Source organism: Suncus etruscus, chromosome 2, assembly GCF_024139225.1.
Source record: "Suncus etruscus isolate mSunEtr1 chromosome 2, mSunEtr1.pri.cur, whole genome shotgun sequence".
Classification (NCBI taxonomy): Eukaryota; Metazoa; Chordata; class Mammalia; order Eulipotyphla; family Soricidae; genus Suncus; species Suncus etruscus.
The window spans coordinates 25,655,632-25,681,519 of NC_064849.1; the positions used below are offsets into that span (position 1 = coordinate 25,655,632).

Here is a 25,888-nt window from a genome sequence, read left to right on the forward strand (position 1 = left end):
GCCATATAAAAAGTTGAGTTTTAAATATTGCACCTCCCATTTCTTCTGAAAAATAATCACTTGGTATTTATTTAGGTTCTATTGGAAGTAAAATACTTTAACTACATAAAATATAAAAAATAAAAGATTTTAGGGCTGGAGTGATAGTGTAGGGAATAGGCAATTATTTTTGCACACAACAGATCCAGGTTCAATCTCAGATATCCGATGCAGTCACCGAAGGCTGCATAGAGTGATTAATTCCTGAGAACAAAGCCAGAAATAACCTCTGAGAATCACCAGGTGTGGCAAATATAAATAAATAAATATTTCTGGTTGGTGTAAAATATGTCATATTTAAAAATTATAACATATAAACAACATAACTGGAATATATGTATGTCAGTGTATATATATATATATATATATTTATATATATATATATATATATATATATATTAGACTTTAAAATTAGATTCAGGGCCAATGGATAGTTCAACAGATAAGGAGATTACTTTGCATACACTTGGCCCAATTCAATCCCTGGCTATACTTAAGTTATTTTTAGACCCATCAGGATTGATGGATGAATGCAGAGTCAAAGAACACTGTGAGATAGAGCCCCAAAACTAAAAATAATGAGAAAAAGACAAAGTGAATAAAATTAAATTGAAAACTCAATTAAATTATTAAAAGTATTTAGAAATTAAAGACACATGCTTTGTATCTATCAATACTCATTCAATTCCCAGCATATTATGACCCCAGAACATAGAAAAAAGTCCCAGTTCTGGTAGCCCCCAGATAATATTCTGTGACTCTGGGGTCATACATATGAGCGTTGTCATATTGGACTTAATCATTGAATGAGAAAACTGTCCTCTTATTGTACCATCTGGCATATTTGAACAATTCCTGAAGTGGTCCCAAGCTCCTGAACAACACTTGGAATCCCCTCAATTATAAAAATAATGTAAATTATTTATAACAATTCAAATGGGCAAAAAAAAAAGTAGATTTTATTGTACGGTGTTTTTCTTTAGATAAAAAAAATCTTAGGTATTTTTATCAATTGGCAAGAAATACTTACTTGCCGATTATATTTGATGACCATGGTGCAGTGTGAGGGACTGTGGATATGATGATATCTTTGGCCTGCAGTGCCAGGGATTAACTAGCCACCCCAAAAGAGCTAAGTGCCTCCAAAACTGCTCATAATGACCTCAGAACATCCTGAGAAGCTGAGGACTGAACAAGAGTCAGCCACATGCATTGCATGTGCTTTCTCTCTGGTCTCCTACTTAACCTCTTTTTTTTTATCCAGTCATGTAATATGCATATTTGGTATATTGGTTTTTATTACTTTTTCATTAAGAACATGTAAGCTTTTATCTACTTAAATGTTGTTTTAAAAAATAATACCTTGGGGGGCTGGAGCGGTGGCGTGAGCTGTAAGGCGTCTGCCTTGCTTGCACTAGCCTAGGACAGACCATGGTTTGATCCCCCGGAGCCCCATATGGTTCCCTCAAGCCAGGAGCGATTTCTGAACACATAGCTAGGAGTAACCCCTGAGCTTCACTGGATGTGGCTGAAAAACAAACAAACAAACAAACAAACAAACTAAATGCCTTGGGACCAGATAGCACAGAAATAGGGCATTTGCCATGCATGCGGCCCACTCAGGACAGGCCTAGGTTTGATCCCTGGCATCCTATATTGTCCCACAAACCGGCCAGGAGCAATTTCTGAGCACAGAGCCAGAAGTAACCCCTGAGCGCTGCCAGTTGTGGACCCAAAACAAAACAAAACAAAACAGAAAAAAATAATACGTTGAATTTCTTAATTTATTAAGGAAATTACACTTTATATCACTTGTTATATAAATTACTCCTTAAGAACCTAATTAAAGAGGTAAAAGGAAAGTTTAAAAATTTCAATTTAAAGTTCACGTAAAATAATAACTACTCATACAACTATCATGACAATGGTAGTGAGTGAGAGAAATAGAATGCCTGTCTTGAATATAGGCAGGGGGTGTGGGACATGGGAGATGAAGGGCATTGTGGCAGGAAGGTTGCACCGGTGAAGTGGGGGGTGTTCTATTTTATGACTGAAACCCAAATACAAACATATTTATTATCATGGTGCTTAATAAAGATAATAATTTAAAAAATTCCAGTTTAAAAATGAAAAAGCTTTATTTTTTTTTCATAGTTTTCTAGATACTTTTCTGAAGTCAAAATCATTCTCCAAGATGATTATTATTTTTTTAATATTTTTTATTTAAACATCTTGGTTACAAACATGATTGTGGTTGGGTTTCAAAAATGAAAAAGCTTTAGATCAAAAGAAGCAAAATTCGGGGCTGGAAGATAGCATAAAAGGTAACACACACACAAGGCTGATAAAGTTCCCTCTCTCTAAACTTCTTGGGTTCCCCTCAGCACTTCTGGATCCAGGAGTGTCACATTATTGGGTACCAATATTCAATTGCCAGGCTTACATCTCATATTGAGTGTCCTTGATGTGGCCCCCAATCCACTAGCACAGCTAAGAAGGACCCCATAGTTTTGATTTTTGTTATTGTTGTTTCTTTGTTTGTGATTTGTTTATTTGGTTTTGTTTTTAAGAAAGAAGAGTAAGAAGAAGAAGCAAGTTCAATGTCAGTAAGAAGAGAGAAAATGTGGAAAACAGAGTTAGTCTCTGCAGTGCATCTATTCATTGCCAAAATAAGTTCTTATGATTTATAAGTAACTCAGAGACTAAGTTTTCCAACTAAATAATAGAAAACCTAAAGGAACCATATTATAGTTCTTCCTATACTAAGTTCCTGCCTGGCTTAAGAGTTTCTTTTCTTTTCCCATTTTCCAGATTTTCCATTTATTTTACCAGACCTTTCTATTTCCATAAAAACCAGTATGATTTAAATGAAATCTGGTTATGGGCATCCAATTTATGTGTATTCTATGACTTATATCTGGGTCTGCCATATTGGCTAGAAAGAAAGTTATTTTGGGAACAATTAATGAAATTTGAATGCAAACTGGATGATAAATGATATAAAGAGTTTTTGTTAATTGAGTTCAGTGTGTTAAATAATATTCTTGTTATATAGAAAAATGTTCTTATTTTGTGAAGATAGGTACTGAATAACTTAGAGGTGAAAAGGTATGGACATTTTAAGTTAAATAGATTAAATATGTTGTGGTTGTTCACTATACTACTCTTAGGACATGCTTATAATCTTAAAAATAAAAGACAATATAGAATTACACATGATATAATGTGATCCTAAGGCAAATAAATGTTCTTTCAGCCTTAAAAAGGGATAATGCTATTGTTGAAATATTTTATTAGTAACTATTAATAACTTAATGAAAACCAGTTTTAGAGCCCCTGAGTAAGGCTCCTTGGTACTGCATAACTACTCCAGTGCCATGGATATGGCCCCTGGCACAGCTGCCCCAGCTGTACTGCAATACAGAACCAAGTCCCAAATAACCAGCCCTACACCATTAGGTCGAGTTTTGCTTGGAATAGCTCCTGGGTCTCGAAGGAGTGCTGCAGCAAGATCAGATGTTTGCACAGCTGGATTATATCCATCATTGAAGAACAGATGCTATCAGTGTTCCATGAATGGAAGGGTACACATATCTTACTCATGCATATAAATGAAAATTGTTAGATAAAATATTGTATAATACTAATTTTACATGCTCTATAAAACTAATTATCTTATAATTTTATGTGCTAAGGTATATAATTTTGTTATATGTCAAGGTGTACTTTTTTAATATGTCAATGAGGAAGGAAAGTGACTAGAGAAGGGAAGGAGAAAATTGAAATGCCTGCAAGAGTAAAGTACAATGTTTTGAGTAAGTCTCTACATGAAATTGAAATGGTTCAATTGCTAATTATTTCCTTTTTCATATCATGCCAAAATCACCCTGTAAATAATTTTTACAGATGGAGACATAAAGGTCCAAGGACATTTATTCTCTGAGGCTAGAACACAGATTAAAGTCAAAGAAGGATGGAGAACCCAGAGTCTGATTTCCAGAGTCAATGGAAATATTATTTTCTTTCTCCTCTCTGAGATATGCCCCCAGGATTCTGGAGAACCAATAGTGACAGAGTGGTTAGGCCTGTGAATTGTAGGTAAAATAAACAGCTAACAGAGAGCTCACTCTCAAATCACATTACCTTACATATAATTTTCTCCCAGGGAGGGATTTGTCTTCTAAGCACAAAAACAACTCCATATCAAATTAAATAGTTCTGCACAAAAACAACACAGAGATTTTTAGCTTCATCAGAAGACTCTGGCTCAGGCAAGAACTAAAGAATGGATGCTTTTCAATATCAGATCTCAAAACCCAAACCTTTTTCTCATTTTTATTATTCCCTGCAAAAGGTGAAGAAATATATTCAGTTAGGAAATCACCAGATGGTAATTCAATTGCATTTTTTTAATATTTGCAAGCAATAAAAATGTTTATGGACAAGTATTTTTAGATTATATTTGGCTTATAATTGTGACATTTGTTTTTGAATACAGTAAGTGATATATTTAAAGTAATTAATAAAATGATTTTTAATTTCCACACTCTAGTTACAGTCACTATATCAGATAATGTCAATGGCTTTTATGCTCCATTTACTCTATAATAAAAACAGAATTAAATATACTTTTACCTCACAGGGATTTATAAAGGAAGACCTGAAATAACACAAGATATAACTTTGCATGTCTTTCTTTTATGATGAATTAGAAAAATATCCATCCAATTTTTATGGTATTAAATTCTGTCTCAAATTTTCCTAATGTGCCATAGGGGTAAATTTAGATTTCCCAACTGCCTCTTAGGAGGGATAATTTAAGAATCAATCGAATTACTAAGTATATTCTGTAAATTCTATAACAATTGACAAATAATAAAGAACAAGTTGAAATAAGTTAAACCTTAAATCTGTAAGTATCCAAGCAAACACTGGACTAGCACTCAGTAAATATTGGATCTGTATTACTAGGAAGGTGTCTGAGTGCCATGGAGTTACCACCAGAGGGATTTTTCCTTGCTTCTACAATATCTGAGTAACAAAACCTGAACTCATGCATAGGTCTTCAGATTTCTGAACAATGGACCAACTCTGAATCATTGTACCCTAGGTACTTTGGCCACGAAAGCAGTTTTTACTTTCATACTTATCTTTGCTATGAAAGATTAACACCTTTATTCTTTTTTAAAAATTTGTTTTATTTAAGCACTGTGTTTACAAAATTGTTCATTGTTCATTGTCAGAAAATGTACACCATCCTTCACCAGTACACTATCAGCTATTTCCTTCCCAGCCACACCCCTTGCTCTGTTGGGAAAATTGCTTTTCTCTCATTCTCCTTCTTCCCCCTTTTCTATTTCTCTCTCTTAAGAAGGTGTAATCATCTCTGAGAAAAGTCAAGGAGAGACTGTTGACAATTTTGTGTTTCTAGTGTTTGCAAGTCTTGAATTGTTCATGGTGAATGTTCACTGCATCTTAAGGAAGCCACTACTGTTTTTAAATATTGAGAAAGACTAACCAATCTTCAAGGATAAGAAAGAGAGAAGAGAAGAGAATAAGGAAGGAGAGGGGAGTTCAGAGAGAAGTGGAAGAGAGGAGAGGGATGGAGGTAAAGGAAGGGAACTAAAATGTAGAGGAGAAAAGTTGAAGAGGGAAGGAAGGAAGGAAGGAAGGAAGGAAGGAAGGAAGGAAGGAAGGAAGGAAGGAAGGAAGGAAGGAAGGAAGGAAGGAAGGAAGGAAGGAAGGAAGGAAGGAAGGAAGGAAGGAGGGAGGGAGGGACGGAGGGAGGGAGGGAGGGAGGGAGGGAGGGAGGGAGGGAGGGAGGGAGGGAGGGAGGGAGGAAGGGAGGAAGGAAGGAAGGAAGGGAGGAAGGAAGGAAGGAAGGAAGGAAGGAAGGAAGGAAGGAAGGAAGGAAGGAAGGAAGGAAGGAAGGAGGGAGGGAAGGAAGGAGGAAAGGAAGGAAGGAGGGAGGGAAGGAAAGAAGGTGGAAGGGAGGAAAGGAAGGAAGGAGGGAGAGAGGGAAGGAAGAGAGGGAGGGAAGTGGGAAGGAAGGGAAGGAAGGAAGAGAGGGAGGAAGGAAGGAAGTGAGGGAGGGAGGGAAGGAATAAAGAGGGAGGGAGGAAGGAGGGGAGGGAGGGAAGGAAGGAAGAGAGGGAGGGAGGGAGGAAGGGAGGGAGGGAGGGAGAAAGGAGAAATTTTACAAGTATCTGGTCAGACTTCATTTCAAAAATTCTTTACCTCACCTACTACTGCAATAAATGTTTTTGTGTCAAATTCTCTGTTTCAAATTAAACAATTTTAATGAAGGACCTATTTTCCTATCTCTATGGCTCCCATGACACAAGGTGAGATTTTGTTCATAGTTAATATTCCATAAATGTCAAATGAAACTTTTGATTTTTTATTAAATTCTATATTCATGTCAATGCAAAGGAAAAGAAGAATTGGAATCTGATAAGTCTTAATTTAGGCTATTTATTCTAAATGCTAGAAAACATAAAAAACAGTAAAATATTGATTTACTTTTTCTGTCACTTATATTTAAAATTCCTCTTCTGTGAATTTAGAAATCTTTCATAAATATATGTCTATAATGGGGCAGAGCAGTGGTGTGCCTTGCATGCACTAGCCTAGGACAATTCGATTTACAAGCATCCCATATGGTCCCCAAGCCAAGAACAATTTCTGAGAGCATAACCAGGACTAACTCCTGAGCTTTCCCAGGCATGGCCCCAAAACCAAATATATATATATATATATATATATATATATATATATATATATATATATATATATATATATATACATGTTATAATGTTAGATTAGAGAAGAGTAGGATAAGTAATTTGAAAAACCACATTTTGTAATTGTAATGTAATTGTAATTGTAATGTATTGAATTCAAGTGAAACTATATACTGTGGAAGTACACACCCAACCGTAGTAACAATATTTAAACTATTCAAACCCTCTCTCCCTTCCTGGAGCTGGATTTTTAGCAGCACGGGCGGGCAGCTGGCAGACCTCCGTATGTGCCAGCGGCCTTTTGGCCTGGCCTAGGGTGGGGGGCCCGGACCTGGGTCACCCGAACCCCCTCTCCCCCTTTCCTCCGGATCTCCAGGTGGGTTTCTGGGAGGAGCTCATGGGGCACCCTGGGTTTTCCCCACTCCCAGGCCGGCTCTAGAGGGTGGATCAGGGGGTGTAGTTTGATCTGGGGGGAGGCAAATAATTTCTCAGCTATACTCAGGCTGTCACTGGCAATTTCATACCAGTCTACATTTTGAAACCGCGTGGGGGCTAGCGCCCCCGTGCGATCATATGCTCCTCCCAACCATCAGTACCCCAGATTTACCCTTCTTAACTTCAGTAACACACAGCTTCAATCTCTGACCAAAGACATACAGTAGATCTTACAAATCCCAGAACTATTTAGAAGGACACAAATCGAACACATATTGAACACATATATTTTTTGAATATTTTATGGTTATTTTCTTTAACTGCTGTAACTCTCTATATATTCTTCTACCATGATGTTTCTATCCACTTTTCATCTTGTCTTTTCTTTGTAAGCTGTTCAGTAAGGATTGTGGTGGAACTATCCCTCAGTTTGATGCCTATGATTGAACTATGTCATGGAAATTGCTGGTCTTGTTCCTATTGCCTCCAGATGCACCAATAACGCTTTGTGGCATTGATCCTTGTTTGCATAGACACATTAAAATGGGAAAACACTATACATACAGATTAGTTATTATCTAATAAATCTCATTACAATGTACCTTACACCCTGAATATTGATATAATGACCTGGCATAGGCCTCAGTTGAATGGGCATTCTCCATTCACGCTGGAACCAGGCAAGCTATCTACGAAACATCCAAGGTCTTTTATAGCAACAGTTGGAAGCAGTCCTCTACCAGGAAAGACACTACCAAGGGTGTGACATCGACCTCCTAATAAGACACTTCCGTTTACACTGAGAAGACGTGACAACAACAATGACCTGCGAGAAGACATGACAACAACGATGACCTGCTCTACAGGACATGATTCTCTCTATTGCCCCTTAAGTGTGAGGTGAAACGAGAGGATGCTCTGCACCATCCTGACTGCAATATGGGATATGCAGACTCCAGGATCTTTAATACAGAAGAATGATACCAACAACAGAGACTATGTGAGGAATGGAGGTGTATTGCCACTACAGACTATGACTTGAATTGGACAAACTAGTTTGCCTGGAGCCTAGAGTCAGTCCTGTGCCAGGAAACTTCAGGGGTAGGGTCTCCATGTATTTAGACCATAATTTGTCTTTCCATGTCCCTTATGTTTTGGTGGGCCTATGCAAACAAATGCCACTTTAATATCGTTTTTTACTATGTTCTCTTGACTCCAATCCTTAAGAAAAACAACCCATTAAAACTTTTGAGGTTAACTTAAACTAGTAAGCATGTGCATGGAACTAGATAAATGTACTTTGCCCTCAATGTTTAAAGAGTTACATAAGTCTAATATCTTTAGATTATATGGTGTGCTGCTAAGAAACAATATGTACTACAACTGGGGATTTAAGGGACAAAGTAATTGTATTGTACATGGGTTCAGTTTTGTTTTTCTTAATGTTCTTTGGCTGAAAGTTCAAGGCTGGGATATCATCGATGGAACTACTGAGAATCCTGTTTATGGGTGATTGGGCTTCCACTGTAACTTTACCCTGTCCTCTTTCTTTGCATCTTTGTTGTCATAATTAAAATAATAAAAAAAATAATTAATAAAAAAAAAAGACTATAATCACAAAAAAAAAAAACTATTCAAACAGTATTTCAACCATTTAAACAATACTTAAACTATATTCAATATTATAACTACAGTTATAATACAATGGATAGGTATAATAATATAAAATTATATTTTATAGTATTATGTAATTCCAGAGCCATTTATTTGTGTCCAGATATTGTATGGTGTTTATATTCATTAATTAAATGTTAGTATATTTTCTATTTCATTATTGAATTTAGTACTTACATATGCTTGAATTTCTTTTCTCAGTTCAACACCAACAACTGAGTATCTTTATGGATTCCCTTTTTATTAATTAAAAAATAAATATTGTTATAGAAACAAATTCCTCCTGGTACTCAGTCTCAAATCAGTTAGTAAACAAAACAAACTCTTCCAAAATCTCCAACCTTATATAAGAGTATCCAAAAATCACAGGTTATGATTTCAATATTCTAGCTCTAAATGCCAAATCCACTTATTCCTTATCTGAAATGGTGAATGGTAATTAGCATGTACAAGAGCTGCTGAGAGCTTACATGAGTCTATGCAATATTCTCCAAAAGTATCTAATACATAGACCAGAAATGTTACTACAAAATTTGTAGAGAACTTATCAACTTTTTGAATTTTTCATGTTCCAATTTTTCATGTGCCAGAGCTGTGGCTCAAGCAGTAAGGCATCTGCTTTGCCCACGCTAGCCTAGGACGGACCGTGGTTCGATCTTCGAGTGTCCCATGTGGTCTTCCAAGACAGGAATGATTTTTGAATGCATAACTAGGAGTAACCACTAAACATCATCGGGTGTGGCCCAAAAACTAAAAACCAAACAAACAAACAAACAAAAATCTGTAGATAAACAGGATGGCAGGATGGGTCTTATCATTTCACTGCCTAGCAATAGATAGTACAGAAATTCTGGAGGCAATAGCTTTTGTTTAAATGAGTAATTATTAGATATTCAATTAACTAAAACATTCAGAAAAATTGTACAAAGTTCTCTAGATTCTTGACAGATAATATGGCAGGCCAGATGCTGCAGTATTTGAGGACCACCAGTCCCACACCTAGGACTTCTGGGGGGAACTTAGTACCAGGAATTGAACAGAGGTTGGCTATATGCTGGGCAGGTACCTTATCCCTGAATCTATGCCTTATAATAGTATCTCTTCCAAGATAAAAGGGCAGGATCCTACAAAGTGAAGATATGAGGAATATGGACCCAAAGAATTTAGTGAAACAAGGGAGCCCCCAATCAACTCAGAAGTTGCCCTTGTTAATACCAGCATTTGCCAATTTGAGTAGAATCATACTACAGGCCTAAGTGCTGAAACAACTCAATCAGTTGCCAAGTATTTCTGGGAGTGGCCTAAGCACTGATTTGGAAGATTCCTTCAATAAAAGTGGGATGGGAAAGACAAATTTCAAGCATAATTACAAGCTAAGAAATTGAACATTCTGAATGATTTTAAGTTTGAATTTGTATTGGATAACCCCTTATGAGCACTTTTCTAACTGCTTTATTATAAAATATTGATTTATTCATGGATATATTATGAGACACATAATAAAAAATTTATTATGTATATGAAGCATGTAGTAAAAATAATTATACACATACACACACCTGTTCTTAGCTGTCAAGCTCCCCTTCTCAGAAGAAAGGAACAATTATAATCTGCTTTTTATGCAATCTGCATCACCATCAGTTTTTGAGCATTTTGTCATCCCCCCAAGATGCCCTATAAATAGAAGCTTTTGATCCTCACTTTCCCCAATCTTAGGTAATTACTAATCTACATTCACTTTCTAGATTTGTCTAAACTGGCCACTTCAGAGTAAAGGTTTCAGAAGAATGTAATTTTTGGGTGATTAAATTTATTTCAGCATAATACCCCCAAGAAGTTTCATCAAAATTGAACTACATGTGTGTTTTATTATTTTTCTAGGTAAAAAGTGTTTCATTGTATGGACATACCAGATTTTGTGTATCCATTCATCAAATGATAGATATTTAGGTTATTTCCAACTTTTATCCATTACGAATAATGCTGCAATGAACATTTGTGAGAATATACTTTTCCATTTGCCTAAGAGTAGAGTTGCCAGATCATGTGGCAATTCCATGTGTAGCATTTTGAGGAACTGCCAAACTGTTTTCCAAAGCAGCTGAGCCATTTCATATTCTCACCATAAGTATACAGTGCTTCCAATTTTTCCACATCTCCCCAACACATATTATTTTATTTATAACAAAGAAGTTATGAGCACAGTGTGACTTTGGTTTTCATTTTCTTAATAGCTAATAATGTATGTCTTAGAGTAAATAATTGATCTAATCTTACTGCCATTCTTGTGTTGGGCTGTCTTTTCTTTATTGTTTAGACTTTATTTATTCTTAAGCATTGTTTTAGAACAATTTTGAAATGCAGAACACTTAAGAGGAGCTACAAATGTTTCCCTACCCACACCTCATATGCATCAATAACCCTCAGCTGAGTATACCTTAGTTACAAGGGATGTACCTCCATGAAACCAGCATAATCACTCCCAAGATCATTAGAACCTCCGTGACATTTTCCTTCACAAAGCATTGTAGCCAAGTCTCTGCACAAAACAGAGAGAAGAATAACTAGAAGAGAATTAAAATCCCAAAGGTACAGACAATAATTACCCAAATGTGCAGACACAAATGAGATTTCCATTTCAAAGACTATACGTGTGTGTGTGTGTGTGTGTGTGTGTGTGTGTGTGCGCATGTGTGTGCCTAAGTGTGCTGTTATGATAGTGGTAGTGGAAGTGGTAGACAATGATCTCTCTTTTTGGTAACAGAAGGAGTCTTTCCTAAAACCAATATGACAGTAGACTTGGTGTCTGCCCCTACTGAGATGTCTTGGCTAAAAAGCTCTATTGTGAAATCAGGCCTAATTTTCAGTCAGATGTATGAACTGCATCTCATGCAAGATTGGGAGAGAAAATTAGAATTGGGTCCACTAAGTCCTCTCATACCAGTTCACTGGATGACCTTGCATGGGAGGGAAAGATCTTCATGCCTTTTGCATCTAGCACCATGTGGTGTGGCCCTGTTGTGCACTGAGGTCTTCTTGAAAAGCTCTTGATTCCAGCATACATAGGCCCACCCTAGTCATAGAGTGTCACTAATCCAAGGACCAACCTCTCAGGCCTGCATGGTGAGGCCAGGTGTCAGCCAGGGTGGCCCTAGGCCCTAGTGCTTGCTAGGGAAGCACACAAAAAAATCATGAAGGAAGTGTGGTTACTCAAGTTTTCTCAAAGTGACTAATATTCTATCTCACAAGATACTGTTGATTTTAGGGTATCCATGCAGGACACATTTATAGCGAGGTCTTGTTCTTTCAGAAATACATACATCAAGACAGTCAGCAGCTTTGTTCAGCCTTAAAGGAGTGCAGAACAAGGTGAAAGTATATAATGGAAGATACTATATCTTGATATTAAGAATATCATAGAATCTAGAGAGAGAGTGTGGGAACTTGCCTCGCATGAGTTGACCTGGTTAAATCTGTAGTTTTTGTGATCCCCATGAACACCTTCCATCATCCAAGCACCACCAAAAGCCAGCACAAATGGGGAAGTAGACCCATGTAACATTGGGTTGTGACCCAACCAGAACTCCCACACCAATATTGGTGATAAAAGATATTATATAATCAACTAATGCTGCTGATGGCATTTACCAAACCTTCCAGGGTGTCTGCTTATCATAATTTTTAGAATATGCTGAAATGCTACCCAATCAACTTTCTCCAGATAGCCTAATATCAAATTACAAAGATCTAGTAAGGTGAGAATTATTTATGCCCAAATAGCACTTTGTTTCTATTCTCTACCAGCAGTTAAACTGCATCTATTCACAATGTAAGAGACATAAACTTATTTAAAAAGCCATTTAAAAGCAAAAATATGGGCCCAGAAAGCTAGTACAGAGATTAAAGCTTTTTCCTTGCATATAGCTAATCCAAGTTAGATCCTGGGCACCACATATGGTCCCTTAAACATAGTCACAAGTAATTCATAAGCACAAACCCAGGAGTATCACCTGAACACTATGGTGATAACTCCCCCCCCCCAATAAACTCATAGAAAATTCTTAGAGTCCCAAATTACTCCAGACTGGAATACCAGGACAAGGATTGCTCCCTTATGGCCTAGTCCTGAAGTTGTTAATGAGAGACTATCCCATTAACAAAAACCCTAAACTCCTCAAGAATAGTGCCCTGGATAATAATAGCTCAGACCTTAGAATATAAACGGGCACCAAATGTGGTCCCAGAAATAAAAGGTGGGGGAGAGAAATAATTTAGGATCTTTGGATGTAGAGGGCACTTTAGGTAAAAACATAGTAAAAAATTGTCAGGACTTTATGCGTTAAGGGTGTTGCTGATTAGTTATTTGAAATCATCAAACTCCAAATTATTTGTATCTATGGAAATGTGAGTTGCTGACTAACTTCTTAATATCTCCCTCAACTTTAACAACGCCTCACATGTTGAAAGCCAGGGTAGTCGGAGATGAAGTATTGTATTGAATAAATGGTCAGTGAATGTACCTCTGTAAAGTCTATGTAGTCCTTTTATGTTTGTTTACTTGTGTGTTTGTCTCATTTTCTGTTACTTGTCCCGGGAACAGAAGTGGAAGGTGCCAATCCAACTGGCTTCAGCCCTGAACAACCATCCCACTTGTGATTCAGAATTAGGTTCTTTGAAAAATTTCATCAGTGAGCTGGTTACAAGCCAGATGGTGGGATTCAAAAGTAAGTTAATGCAGAAGCTAGAGCAATAATAGGATAGCATGTACGGTGTTTATCTTACTGCAGCCGACAAGGGTATATACTCAACACTCTATATGGTACTTGAACATGACCATGAGTGATTCCTGAGTGTAGGGCCAGGAACAAACCCTGAGCATCACCAGGTGTAACACCCCAAATAAAACCAACTTAACCATCCAAATAGATCCACCCCCCCATGCCCTCTAACCTCTCACCCTCCTTGCCTCCTCACCCAAATCACCACTTAACTTCTTGGGCCATATTATCCTGATTTACCTGCTTTCTAGTTCATAAAATGATCTTAAACACCTGTTCAATTGCACTTATTTACTTGCTTAGATTTTATGCTGGCATCCATCCTACAAGCATAATTTTTTAATTATATAAATAAAAGAATGCATCCATGCTACCCAGCCTTTAAGGGATAAGGTGATAAATGTGGAATTTGGCATTAGGAGGAGCTTTGAGGAACACTCCTTGGAAACTCTTAGTCTCCATATGCTGACTTGGGCCATACTACAGGGAGTCTGGGTTCCCAGCCCTCTTTCCAGAAAAAGATTCACTGAGGCTGGGTACCTATTCACCAGCTTGGAAAAGTAGGGATCAACTGTGCCAAGGAGACTAGAGCCCCCTAATCATAGGGATGCGGGCCGGCTTGGAGGGCCACTGCTCTGTCCCAGCTGAGTGTCCTTGGCAGGGGCGAAGTGGAAAAGTGGGGGACAGCCCCCTGCTGCTGTTGCTGCTACTGCTGCTGCTGCTGCCTGCTGAGCCCGGGGGCGGCGCAGCTAGCAACTGTCACCCCAGTAGCTACGGCGCCGCCGCCAGCCCGGGGGCCGCCCGCAGAGCCAGCCAGCCTTGCGCGCGTTCCGAAACGCAGAGTTTTTGGAAAAGTCCAGGCGAAGCTTCCATCCGAGAGAAGGGGGTGGCGGAGCTGGGGGCTGTGCAGGAGAGAAAAACCCGCCTCTAGCGAGAAGAGCGAGGAAGAAGGGGGTGGAAAGGCCCCGAGTTCCGCTTCCTGAACGGCGGGTGGGTCGAGAAGGTTGGCGCGGGCAAAGCCAAGGAGACGCGCGGCTGGGGACCTGCGCGCGACCTGCCAGCGCCACGGGCCATGGCCGGAGAACGGACCCGCAGGTTCACTCGGAGCCTGCTGCGACCCGGGCAGGCGGCCGAGCTCCGGCACAGCGCCGCGTCCGCCGCCGCGGTGGCCGTCAGCAACCGGCTGCAGCAGCGGGTGAGTGAGTGCCAAGGTTCCGAACCCGCGCGCGCTCGGGGCGCCAAGGAGGGGAACCGAGTCCAGACTCCCCAAAGCGCTCGGTTCGCCCCATCCCCGCTGCGCCCATACTCTCTCCTGCATCTCCTTCCCCCGAGACTGTCTCCCACCTCCTCCTCCTGGCTTTTAGGGCCCACCCGGGGGCGCTTTGGGGGGACCGGGTCGCTCTCTAAGAGCAGCTGCGCGGGCGGGTGGAGCGCAGCGTGGGAGAGGATGTACCGCCAGAGGTTATTCTTATGAATTATTTGGCTGCGGGGAGGGGGCAGAGGAGAGGAGCAGCCCGTAATAGTCACATTGGCTGGAGGGTGAGGGTGTCCTGCAACCTCTTGGAGAGACTGCATCACCACCCCCTTGGTGGTCCACAGGTCCGCTTAGGGTTTAGAACTGGAGAAGAGGTTGTGACAGGAGCTCTGAGCTCCAATTAAACTAGGAAACCCCTACTTCACCCCTATTCCCTATATAGAAACATTTGAACGCTCTCGTGGAAATCGGTGGACTTTGGACCACCACCTACCCACAAAAGGACTGGGGACACGGAATGCAGCCATGGAAGACTTAGGTCATTAACTGTCCTGTGTGTGTGTGTGTGTGTGTGTGTGTGTGTGTGTGTGTGTGTGTGTGTGTGTGTGTGTGTGTGTGTGTGTGTGTGTGTGTGTGTGTGTGTGTGTTTAACCCCCTAAAGCTGTTTCAAGGGGTTCTCCCGCCAAGATCACTTTACTAGTTACTTCCTTCTTGAAAGGCTTTCTAAGTGCTGGGTGAATTCCGCGGGAAAAACCCTGCTGGGGCAGTAGCCAGCAAAGTTCCCCCAAATGCCCAGCTCCATCTACAGTGAGGTCCAGAAGTTCCTCAGGGTCCAGTAGTGTCACCCAGCAGGGATGAAAGTGTCAAAGGGAAAGAAAAAGCAGCTCAGGTGGAAAAGGGGTTAAGCCTGTGGGAAGAATCCAGCCTTTAAAGCTGACCTGTGCTGCATTGCTGCAGCCGAATGAATCCCTCCCGTCGTTTTGTTTCATTTTCCCCTTTGCCAGGAAATATCACTAGGAATTAAATGGTTTCTTGTAAATGTGTCAAAGAAAAGTGTTAGTCTTGCCAGTCACCCATGAGAAGGAGCCAAGGGCTGCCCAGAGCCAGTTCCCACCGCCAGGACTTTCTCTCTAAGGCTTGAGGTCAGAAAGTTGGACAGGACTGGAAGCAAATGACCTGGCAGAGAAGATGTGGGTGATTGTAGAGTGAAGCAACTCGGTGGCCCCGTTACCTTCTCTTTCTCTTGCTCAGAGGTTATTCAGCTCTTGCCCAGCCTTGCCAAGAGTTTCCGGTGGTTAGAAACCAGCCTACACAGTTTTCATGGTAGAAAGGATAAAATGTTTAAAAGAGAGAGGCATGTAAAAAACAAGTTGAGTCTGATTAAAAAGAGATTTTAGAAAGGGAAATTTCGAGTGTGCATAGATACTAGCTTTGCTTTTGAATGATTTTTTGAAGTATGCTTTCTTGTTTGCTTCATTCACAATGTAATAATTTCATTCGCGCTTAATTCATTTTCATGCATTTTAATAATGGTCTGGTAGAAATATGCAGCTTTAGAAATAGGAGGCATTCGATGGAAATTAATGGCTTTGAATATTTTTTATTTTAATTTTGTTTGTAAGTGGGTCTCCTAGAGACTTTTGTGGTGTTGGGGTTATTGTAAGGGTTTGTATCCCAGATAGCTTTTTGTACAGATTTAACTCCAAATCCTGTCATATTTGAAGTCCTCGATAGTGTGTTAAAATGAATGAGCTCCATGTCCTCAAAAGGGCTGGAGGGGGCATTTATTGGCACAGGTGTTCCTGCCTTGTACCTCTTTACTTCAGCACCTTGGCCAACTCTCCTGAACTAGGTTTTGCCAAGGCTTTTCAAGGGATTACACACATCTAGTCTGGCAGATTTGGCAGCAATTTTGGCTGCAGGAAGGCATATTCTTCACATGTAAAGGGAAGCAAGAAAATAAGGATTTCTATGAATTTGCCACCCAAGTTCAAGAGAAGCTATGGGCAGTATCCCCTTTGAACCTACAGTTTTGTAATTGGATTTGCAGTATCGACTAATCCTAGTTTATACTGAGTCCTTAAGATTCCATACTTGTTAGTTCAAGTCCTCAGATCCTGCTTGTCTATAGAATGGGAGAAGTGGGAAGATTACAATCATCTTTCTTCAATAAAAACCAGTAGAATTGTCTGTACTGGAGTAAGTTCTCATCAATTGGAATAAACTTAAAGATACAGAGGTTCCCAAGCCAATTTAGCCTATCACCCGCTTTACAGAATAAAAATCACTCAGTTCCCTCCTTGAAGTCTTTCTTCTTAAAGAGAACAAATAGAAAGTTTTACCACTCAATTGCATCTTGCTTCTAAATTCCCTGGATCATGCAAATAGGGCAATGATGGAGGACATGATTGGTACTACCTACTTTGGGTAATGCTGTAGGATTCTGCTGAAGAAAAATTACTAGAGTCATACAGTTGCCTTCCTGGAATCTTTGTTTGAGGGACTCAAACACTCATTATAGAGATATTGCTGTAGACTTTAAATTGTTTTAACCAATAAGGTTGGATGAGATCTTTGGATTAAGAAGATGTTTATAGACTGTGAATATGCAATACAGTTAGCATGGCTGCTGGGGGAAGGCAAAAGTGGAATTCAATTTTAGTTTTAACCCAAGGCACTTTGGTGGATTCTTTTGAACTCACCTTGAATTCAGACCTACCTTATTTTGTGTCCTGAAGAATCATGAGGAGAGAACTGAGCTCCAAAGGATAGAAACAACTGGATGTTTAAATGCTATATTTTCATGATGAAAATGAAGTAGCCAGACACTGAAACCTGTATAATTTTGCTTATAAGTATAGAATATAAGTTAATATGTTCTCGCAGGGGTCCTCAAACTTTTTAAACAGGGGGCCAGTTCACTGTCCTTCAGACTGTTGGAGGGCCAGATTATAGTAAAAACAAAAATTATGAACAAATTTTTATGCACACTGCATATATCTTATTTAGAAGTGAAGAAACAAAATGGGAATAAATACAATATGTGGCCCGTGGGCCGTAGTTTGAGGACCATTGTTCTAGAGAATGGTGACTACATAAAATGCAGGGGAGGGAGTTAGTTTTAGGGGTGAATACTCAAAGGGTATAACATTTAATTCATGCAAATTAAATGCATTCTGAAGAGTTGGTGATCAGTTTTATCATAATCATTGACACTGCTTTATTATATCCACATAATTTGCTTAAAGAATGGAATTAAACCTAAATCATATAACATACATAACATAATTATGGGGCCTAGGGAGATAGTACAGGAGGTAACACTCTTGTTTTACATGAGGCCAATCAGAGTTCAATGCGTGGTACCCTGTGCAATTCTCTAAGCACCACCAGAAGTGTTTCTTGGTAGAACTAGGAGTAAGTCCTGAGCATCTCCATGTGTGACTCATTCAAAAGTAGCTATATCATGGTGATGATTAATATATGATGATTAAGATACTTAACTTGTTTTTGATGTTACTTTCATACTGTAGACATCTATCAAAATAACAGTGAAATTTTATAATTAGGTAAAAATTTTATATTCAAAAAAATCTCAATGTTGTCAAACTAAAAATATGTAACAATAATAATCCTGAACACCAGTAACATTTTGAAAATAAAAGTATTTTATCTTTAGTTATTTAAGCTTTTTTTATGAAATATAAAAAAAATACAAATGTAGGATTGAGTGAAGTTCTGAATCAAACTTCTCCAGGACAGAATATCAGATGTACTTAAAAACTTTATTCCATGTCAGAACTTTATGCTATGTCAGCATTTGAGTATTTTTTTTTCAGTTTAATATACCTTCATATCAGTCACATAAACGAAAAGCTATTAATATTGTTTATTTTTAATATTCTTTTAAAAGACATTCACATTATTTAGTCCATTTCAATAATGTGTAGAATTAATTAAAAAAAGTTAAGATATGCTTACTTTTCTGTATAAATGTCATATCCAGTAGGATTCATAAAAAGATTTACATCTATATCTATAACCTATATATGTATATACATATATATATGCTTATTTTCTGTTAAACCCATATCAGATCTTTCAACCTAAAAGCATGGAATTTTAGTTATGGAATGTAGCAGAAGATCAGAGAAATGGAAGATTTGGGGCAACAGGAAATGCCAGAACTCATAAGGGTCATATGATGGAGAGAAAGCTACAAAGGCAAGCAACACCCTGCCCTTTTGATTATTATCTGATCATTTTTTGTTTTGGCATTTGTTTGGGGGAGAAGGGCAGAGTAATGGAGTTGCTTCCAATAGGTACTCAAGAGGACCAGGGACCTACCAGTGACTTTCAGCCAACTGGGTTAGTAGTTCAATGCAAGGGTCCTAAATTAAGCTCAAGCTCTGCAAAGCCACCCACATGGTGCTCAGTGACTTCCAGTGCTTCATGCTGTTACATTCAGGGCACTATATGATGCCAGGAATTGAATCCAGATTCAGCGCTTGCCTTCTAAGCTCTCTGATCATCGCACTACTTTGTCAGTTTTTACCTACAATTTTTGTGTTTTCTAGAAAGTCTTTAACTAATTACATAGACTTAAACATATCATGACATTAATTCTGCTTTTAGACACAGCTCCCATTTAACTAACTCATTTGTCCTTCATATTCAGCATTGTTATCATTCTTTTTTGAAGAAGATACATTTTACAAAAAAAACAAAACAAAACAAAACAAAAAAACTACTACACTGGAGCCCGAGTGATGGCACTGCAGATAGGGCATTTGTCTTGCATGAGCCAAGTTTGATCCCCATCATCTCATATGGTCCCTCAAGTATAAATAAAGCCAGATCAGATTCCAAGATGTAAAAGTCACTGGTGTGGTCAGAATTGCTACATGTAGAAGTGTCACTGGTGAGGCCAGATCTCAGGCAAATAGAGCGGTCACAAAGAAGGCATCTGCCAGCCACTTTGGTAGAGTAACTCATATTATTGCAGGTGGGAAATGGATATTTGCATCAGGGGAAAGTAAGGTGTGGAATTTGTGTCAGCCAATCAAGTAGGGTGTGTAATGTTTAGGGAAGACAAGGAAAGGGGATTTAGGACAGCAGGGTGTGTGTTCTGGATGTTAAAACAAGGTTTGTGCTTAAGGTGATTAGCTACCCCTCCCAGCAAGAATGACCAGGAGTAATGCCTGAGCATTGTGGGTGTGACTCCAAAACAAAACAAAACAGGTACTATACTTAGCTATTATATTTGCTGCTTGCCATGCATTCACTCTCAGAAAGGGTGAGGAGGTAAAGAGAAAAGGGTAATCACAAAAATGCCACATCCTCCCCTTTGTTGTTTTCTGTTTCTCCTCTCCAAATATTGCTCTTGATAGTGTAAAGAGCTTTGAAAGAAAAAAAATAAATAAACCTTTTGCATATAGTTGAAGTGTAATGGAAATGCCAATAGATTTCTACACAAGAAGAAATTCTTACAAGAATCCTTTTCCATTTTAATGTGCCTATTCAAAAGAGAAGCAATGCCACAAGATATTGTTGGTGCATCTGGGGGCCAACGAATAAAGTCCAACATTTCCCGTAACTTGGTATAAACGTGAAATCTATACAGAGTTACTCTTCTACCAGTATTGCTTATAAAACAGATCTCACAGGGGGAAAATCAAACAATCAAATAACTAATCTAGTGGACAAAATTGTCACAAATGAGGATATTTGAAAAGAGTTATAGATGTTAAGGGAATACATCTGAGATATACAAAAGAGATACATGTGACCCTTTTATGTTTTAAAAAGAAAAAAAAGAAAGAAAACAAGGGTATTTGAAGACAACAAGTGATAGTTCAGTTTGAGATATGTTCTGAGGCATTACGGAACCCTATATTGTCCTTGAACTAGGGATTATGCTGAAGCTGATTCCGGTATCATGCAACAGTCCATATTTTGATGGGGGCATGAGGGGCCACCAAGCATGGGTCAATAGGCGTGTTGGTCGTAGTTGTTTGTGTAGGCATGAGCTGGGGATCGAGAGGGTGTCATTCAATGAGGAGCTGGATGGTGGTGTTGGGGCAGAAGGTCAGTCTTGGTGTCTACCCAATTAGGAACTGAGGATAAGGAGGGTTGAATAAGAGGAAGATTCAGGGTTTGGGTATGAGGAGGTAGGAGAGAAAAAAGGGTGAGGGGAGAGGCAATACATAAAAGACTAGACAATAAAGGTCAATTTGAGTGTTTTATCAGAATCTTGGGCATCCTGATTCTATTCCTAGGAACAGTCTAGGATCAGGAACATTTTTGAATAATGATTAAAAAGTATATTTGTTGTGCAGGCGCATTTGCGCCCACGCGGCTTTGAAAAATAATATTACTAGCAAACAAAACAGGGGGTCCAATATACATAGGGAAGGGGTTTCCCTCCTCCGCCCGCCCCCCAGGGCCCGAGTTGCCAGGGCCGGCCATGAAGACCCGCCTGGCGTGGGGGGTCCCAGTCTCCTGGACCAAGTGTTCAGTCCAGGAGATCTGTGGCCCGCTGTCGGACCAGCGACCCTAACATACCAGAAAAAAAGAGGAACGGCTTTCCTGGCATGTGCGCTCTGCTGGGTCCAACTGCGAGCTCCTTCTCCAGTTTGAAAATTGAAAGGGAGGAGTTTCCCTCCTCCACCCGCCCCCCAGGGCCCGAGTTGCCAGGGCCGGCCATGAAGACCCGCCTGGCGGATTTTATTTTTCCATTTTCTCCATTTTTCTGGACCTATACAAACATTGGCGATTGCCACTATCACACCTTTACTATATTTTTTTTTACTCTTATCCTTTAAGGAAAAAAAATATAACTTACTGAACTTAAAAACAAGTTACTATAGTAGAATGCCTGTCTCAAATACAGGCAGGGGATGGGAAGGGGGAGGGGGTAATGTTGCATTGGTGAAGGGGGGTGTTTTGGTTATGACTGTAACCCAAATATGATCATGTTACTTAAATAAAAAATATATTTAATAAAAAAATGGGAAAAAAAAGAATCCTTTCCCTTTAAATCCCCTTAAGTATTATTTAAATTATTTTGAGTAAGAGATTCATTTAAAGAAGTACCAGGGAAACAGTTCAATGGAAATGCCAATAGATTTCTACACAAGAAGAAATTCTTATAAGAATCCTTTCCCTTTAAATCCCCTTAAGTATTATTTAAATCATTTTGAGTAAGAGATTCATTTAAAGAAGTACTAGGGAAACAGTTCAAGGGTTAGTTCATATACCAGGCCCTAAACATGCATCTTCCTGCCAGGAATCTATCTGGGATCCATACCTTGATATCCCAGGCCTCATTGGTTGTGGCCCTGGATATCTCCCAGAGTAGAGCTGGTATTGCCCTAGTGGTCCTTAGAACTGTGGTACCTGAGTAGCACTGCATCATTGGACCTGAGGCCTGTACAACCATTTTTGTCTGAGTATCACTGGGACCTCTGAGCATTGGAATTACCACTTCATAAAATTAAATGTAAGAAAAAAATGTTATATGATAAAATTGAAAAGATGAAAAAATATTGGATGAAAATGAAGCATTTGTTTCATTGCTTACAAAGTCCTTGTCATTATTTTCATAGGGCTTCTTCAAAGGAGCATGTTTATACTTTAGAAAAAAAAAATCACACATGTATATCTTCATAGAAAAAAAGCCCCTTGTCTGGTAAGCAAATCAACGCAAACTTAGTTTACACGACAATGATGAATGTTATTGATTGCAGGTTTATTGATTTTAACTTCTCAAGGACAGTGCAGAAAAAGTATTAGCTGGAGGGATAATACAGAGTGTAAGGAATGTGCCTGGCATACATCTGACCTGGATTCAGCCCCCAACACTACATATGGTATTCTGAGTTCCTCCAGGAGTGATCCTTGAACACAGAACCAGGAGTAAACCCTGCACACATCCTGATGTGGTTCCAAACCAACAACAATACACAAGTAAAAATAAATATTTTTAAATTAATGGTAATGATAATAAGAATAAGAGACTTCAAAATAGGTCTAAAAAGTGAAAAATAAGTAAACAAGTATGCTTTTTGCTTATATTTTTGATTGAATCACTCTCTGTAATACTTACTTTAGGAGGAGTTATAAATAGCTTTTAAAAATCTACATAACCTGTTTAGTGTTAAAGATTTTTTTCTAAATTCTCAGGGTATCCAAGGAGGAATCTATCAGTAGTGCAAATAAAAGATGTAGATATGATTATATTTCTTGGAATTATATTTGGATTATTGGATTATATTTCTTCCTTTAGATTAAAGCAACTGACATGGAACTTATTTGGAATTCTGAATGTAGCTATGTTATGAGGACTTGACTTTGGTTGATCAGACTTAAGGCGCCAGAATTTTATCTTTTCCTTTGGTATTTCAGACCATCAACTTTCGCTACAATATTCCTATGAAACTAGAAGAAACAGAAGAGACAGTTCCTGGTACCCATCATCATTATAGAAGCTAAGATCAAGACAAATTGAACTCAGTTGTTAAGTCCTTAAATAGCCATCTGCAAGGCATATACTTGGGGGAAATTATAGGAGAAGGTCAAGTACCTTCATCTCAAGTCCAGTTCTGTTCTATAACTGGTTGCTTCTCCATTTCTAACCACTGCATCCTCTCTAACAGGTGCTTTAAATTTCCTAAAATACAATATTCTGTGCCCTTGAGTATTTTTCCCTATTAACTAGAGAGTGCTCAGACTCTTATATTACATAATGTCTCATTCAAAGCACTTACAAAAATGCATATCAAGACAGCAATAACAAAATATAGTAGGTAGGTACAAAGCAGTATCAACAACAAGCTTCTCAAAATCAGGAAAATTAGACATAGTTAAAATAGGTCAACAGAATATGATTAAGAAACCAAATGCATGATCAGTCCATTTTATCGACTTGCTTAAGGCCCTTCTTTGTGATTAGGCAAAAGAGAACATTATGACCAGCTATGAGATAAATAATTTTATAAGATGAAGGAAAATCATTTTCTCTGAACATATTCAGCTTTAAATTGTTGGGATGCTAAGTGGATTCACATAGGAAAAACAACAAAATGATACAAATTATTTTTTCAGTAGGTTGTCAGGTAAATGCAATCATATGGAGTTTCAATGTGATGTGAATTATTCTGAAATATATTGGAAGCGTGACTTGAAAACAGTGGGTTAGTTTAACTAAGCATGACAATGGAATTAATAAGTGACTTACCAATGGGGTTTTCTAAGTGATTAAGTCTCTTGATTATTTGTGGTATATATTTTTCTCTATCTAACATATTAACAGTGATGTAAATGGAAGCTTCTAAGTTTAAAAATTCCATAATGCATACTTAAATCATTACAATATGAATCTATGAGATTGGCACTATAGGTTAGACCCCTGAAGATATGTTCCCACATGAGACCTGAGAATCATAAGCTAGAACCACTCCAAGAGCTAAAGGACAGGCAAGTATTATTCAGAGTTTTTTTTATAGGGTTTATATTTCTATCATGTTGCTAATATCAGAAAATATGAGTCTGACTACCAGGAAATTATTAAATGCCCCTTTCTCTCATAGTCATTGAATCTTGGGGGAGATTCTATTTGTTGACATTTTAATGCCATAAGGATAACTTGTGACACATGAGCCATTTTTTTAAGTGAACTCAAGGAATCATTACAGGAAATATGTATTTGATATATAACTTTGTAGTAGAACAAATACTATAGGGCTAGGCCCAAAGCAATCACATGCTTCAGAAGTTATCTGGATTAGAAGTGATAAGGAAATTTTTGCTGGAATATGGAAACACTCAGCTGCCTTTCTAGAGACTCAGTAAGCAATTTTATATTGCCAAGAATAGTTTAAGCTTGTTAGCACTAATCAACTCGTTTCCCTTAAGTACTTGCCTTTCAATGTTTTTTTTTTCTTTTTATAAAAAGCTATCTCAATGCTATTTCTCTTTAGGAGATATTTCACTTATTCTGAATCTGTACACTGCACCTTATGATTCTTTAATGCCAGATAAATACCCCTTATTTTCTTCTAAATTTTCTTCTAAATGTTTTAAAGAATTAGAGGGTTGATTTTCTTATATGCTATATGACTAGAAACCCCTTTGATTGCTATTCACCTTCTAAATAAGTTTCTCCCAAGTACTTTAAAGAATGGAACACATGAATTTGGGGGTGGGGGTTGTTTGTTTGTTATGTGAATAGGATCAAGTGTAGGAAATGTTAGAGCCTAGATACCAGAATTTTAAACTTGAATGTGTCACGTTCCTATGTCACTTCTGCTTTTTTGGAATCTGTTTCTTGATATGTAGAAATAGAGAATTAGAATATGGTTTCTCACATTCACTTTTTCTCTCTCCCATTTTTCTCTTATTCTACTCATTCATCCTGATTCCCAAATACTACCTCCTCAGGTAAATCATTCCTGATCTGCCAATTACAATTACAAAGTTTTTCTCAGTCTCCTTCTGCTACAACCTTTTCCATCATGTCACCCTCCTTCATGATCTTTATACCATTTTTTATACCTTATATGAAAAAATGGCATATAGAAAGTGATCTATCACTTTTTTTGTTAGTCTTTTCCAACCTTCCTTTCTTAAAATGTAAGGGATGTTGAAAGCAGGAATCCTGTCTATTCCCCAAGAAAGGAGGAATCTGTCTATTCCTCAACCTTACTACTATTTTTACTGTAATAAAATAAGGGGATAGACTTCAATTCCACTGCAAATGAGATGCTTAAGGGAAGTCAGGAATGTAGGCTGAATGCATATTGGTGAAAGATTAACATGAATTTATGACATAAAGATTCCCTGGTTGTCAGAATTGTTAATGATATTCTTTGAGTCATCTCCTCAATCTACTTGTAAATAATGGAAAATGGTAGAAGTATGCTTGTACAGAAAGACATTGAGCATGTTCTGTGTACCAAGTCCTT

The 25,888-nt window shown here is 38.4% G+C and overlaps 1 protein-coding gene across 1 annotated transcript in view; it reads left to right on the forward strand.

Annotated features, from left to right (window-relative positions):
• The first annotated feature begins 14,511 nt into the window (after nucleotides 1-14,511).
• Nucleotides 14,512-25,888, forward strand: part of DOCK10 (dedicator of cytokinesis 10) — a 299,752-nt gene continuing 288,375 nt past the window's right edge. Inside the window, 1 exon segment of the mRNA XM_049768172.1 lies at nucleotides 14,512-14,864. Within this exon segment, the coding sequence (XP_049624129.1) occupies nucleotides 14,742-14,864 (123 nt within the window). The 5' untranslated portion in view covers nucleotides 14,512-14,741.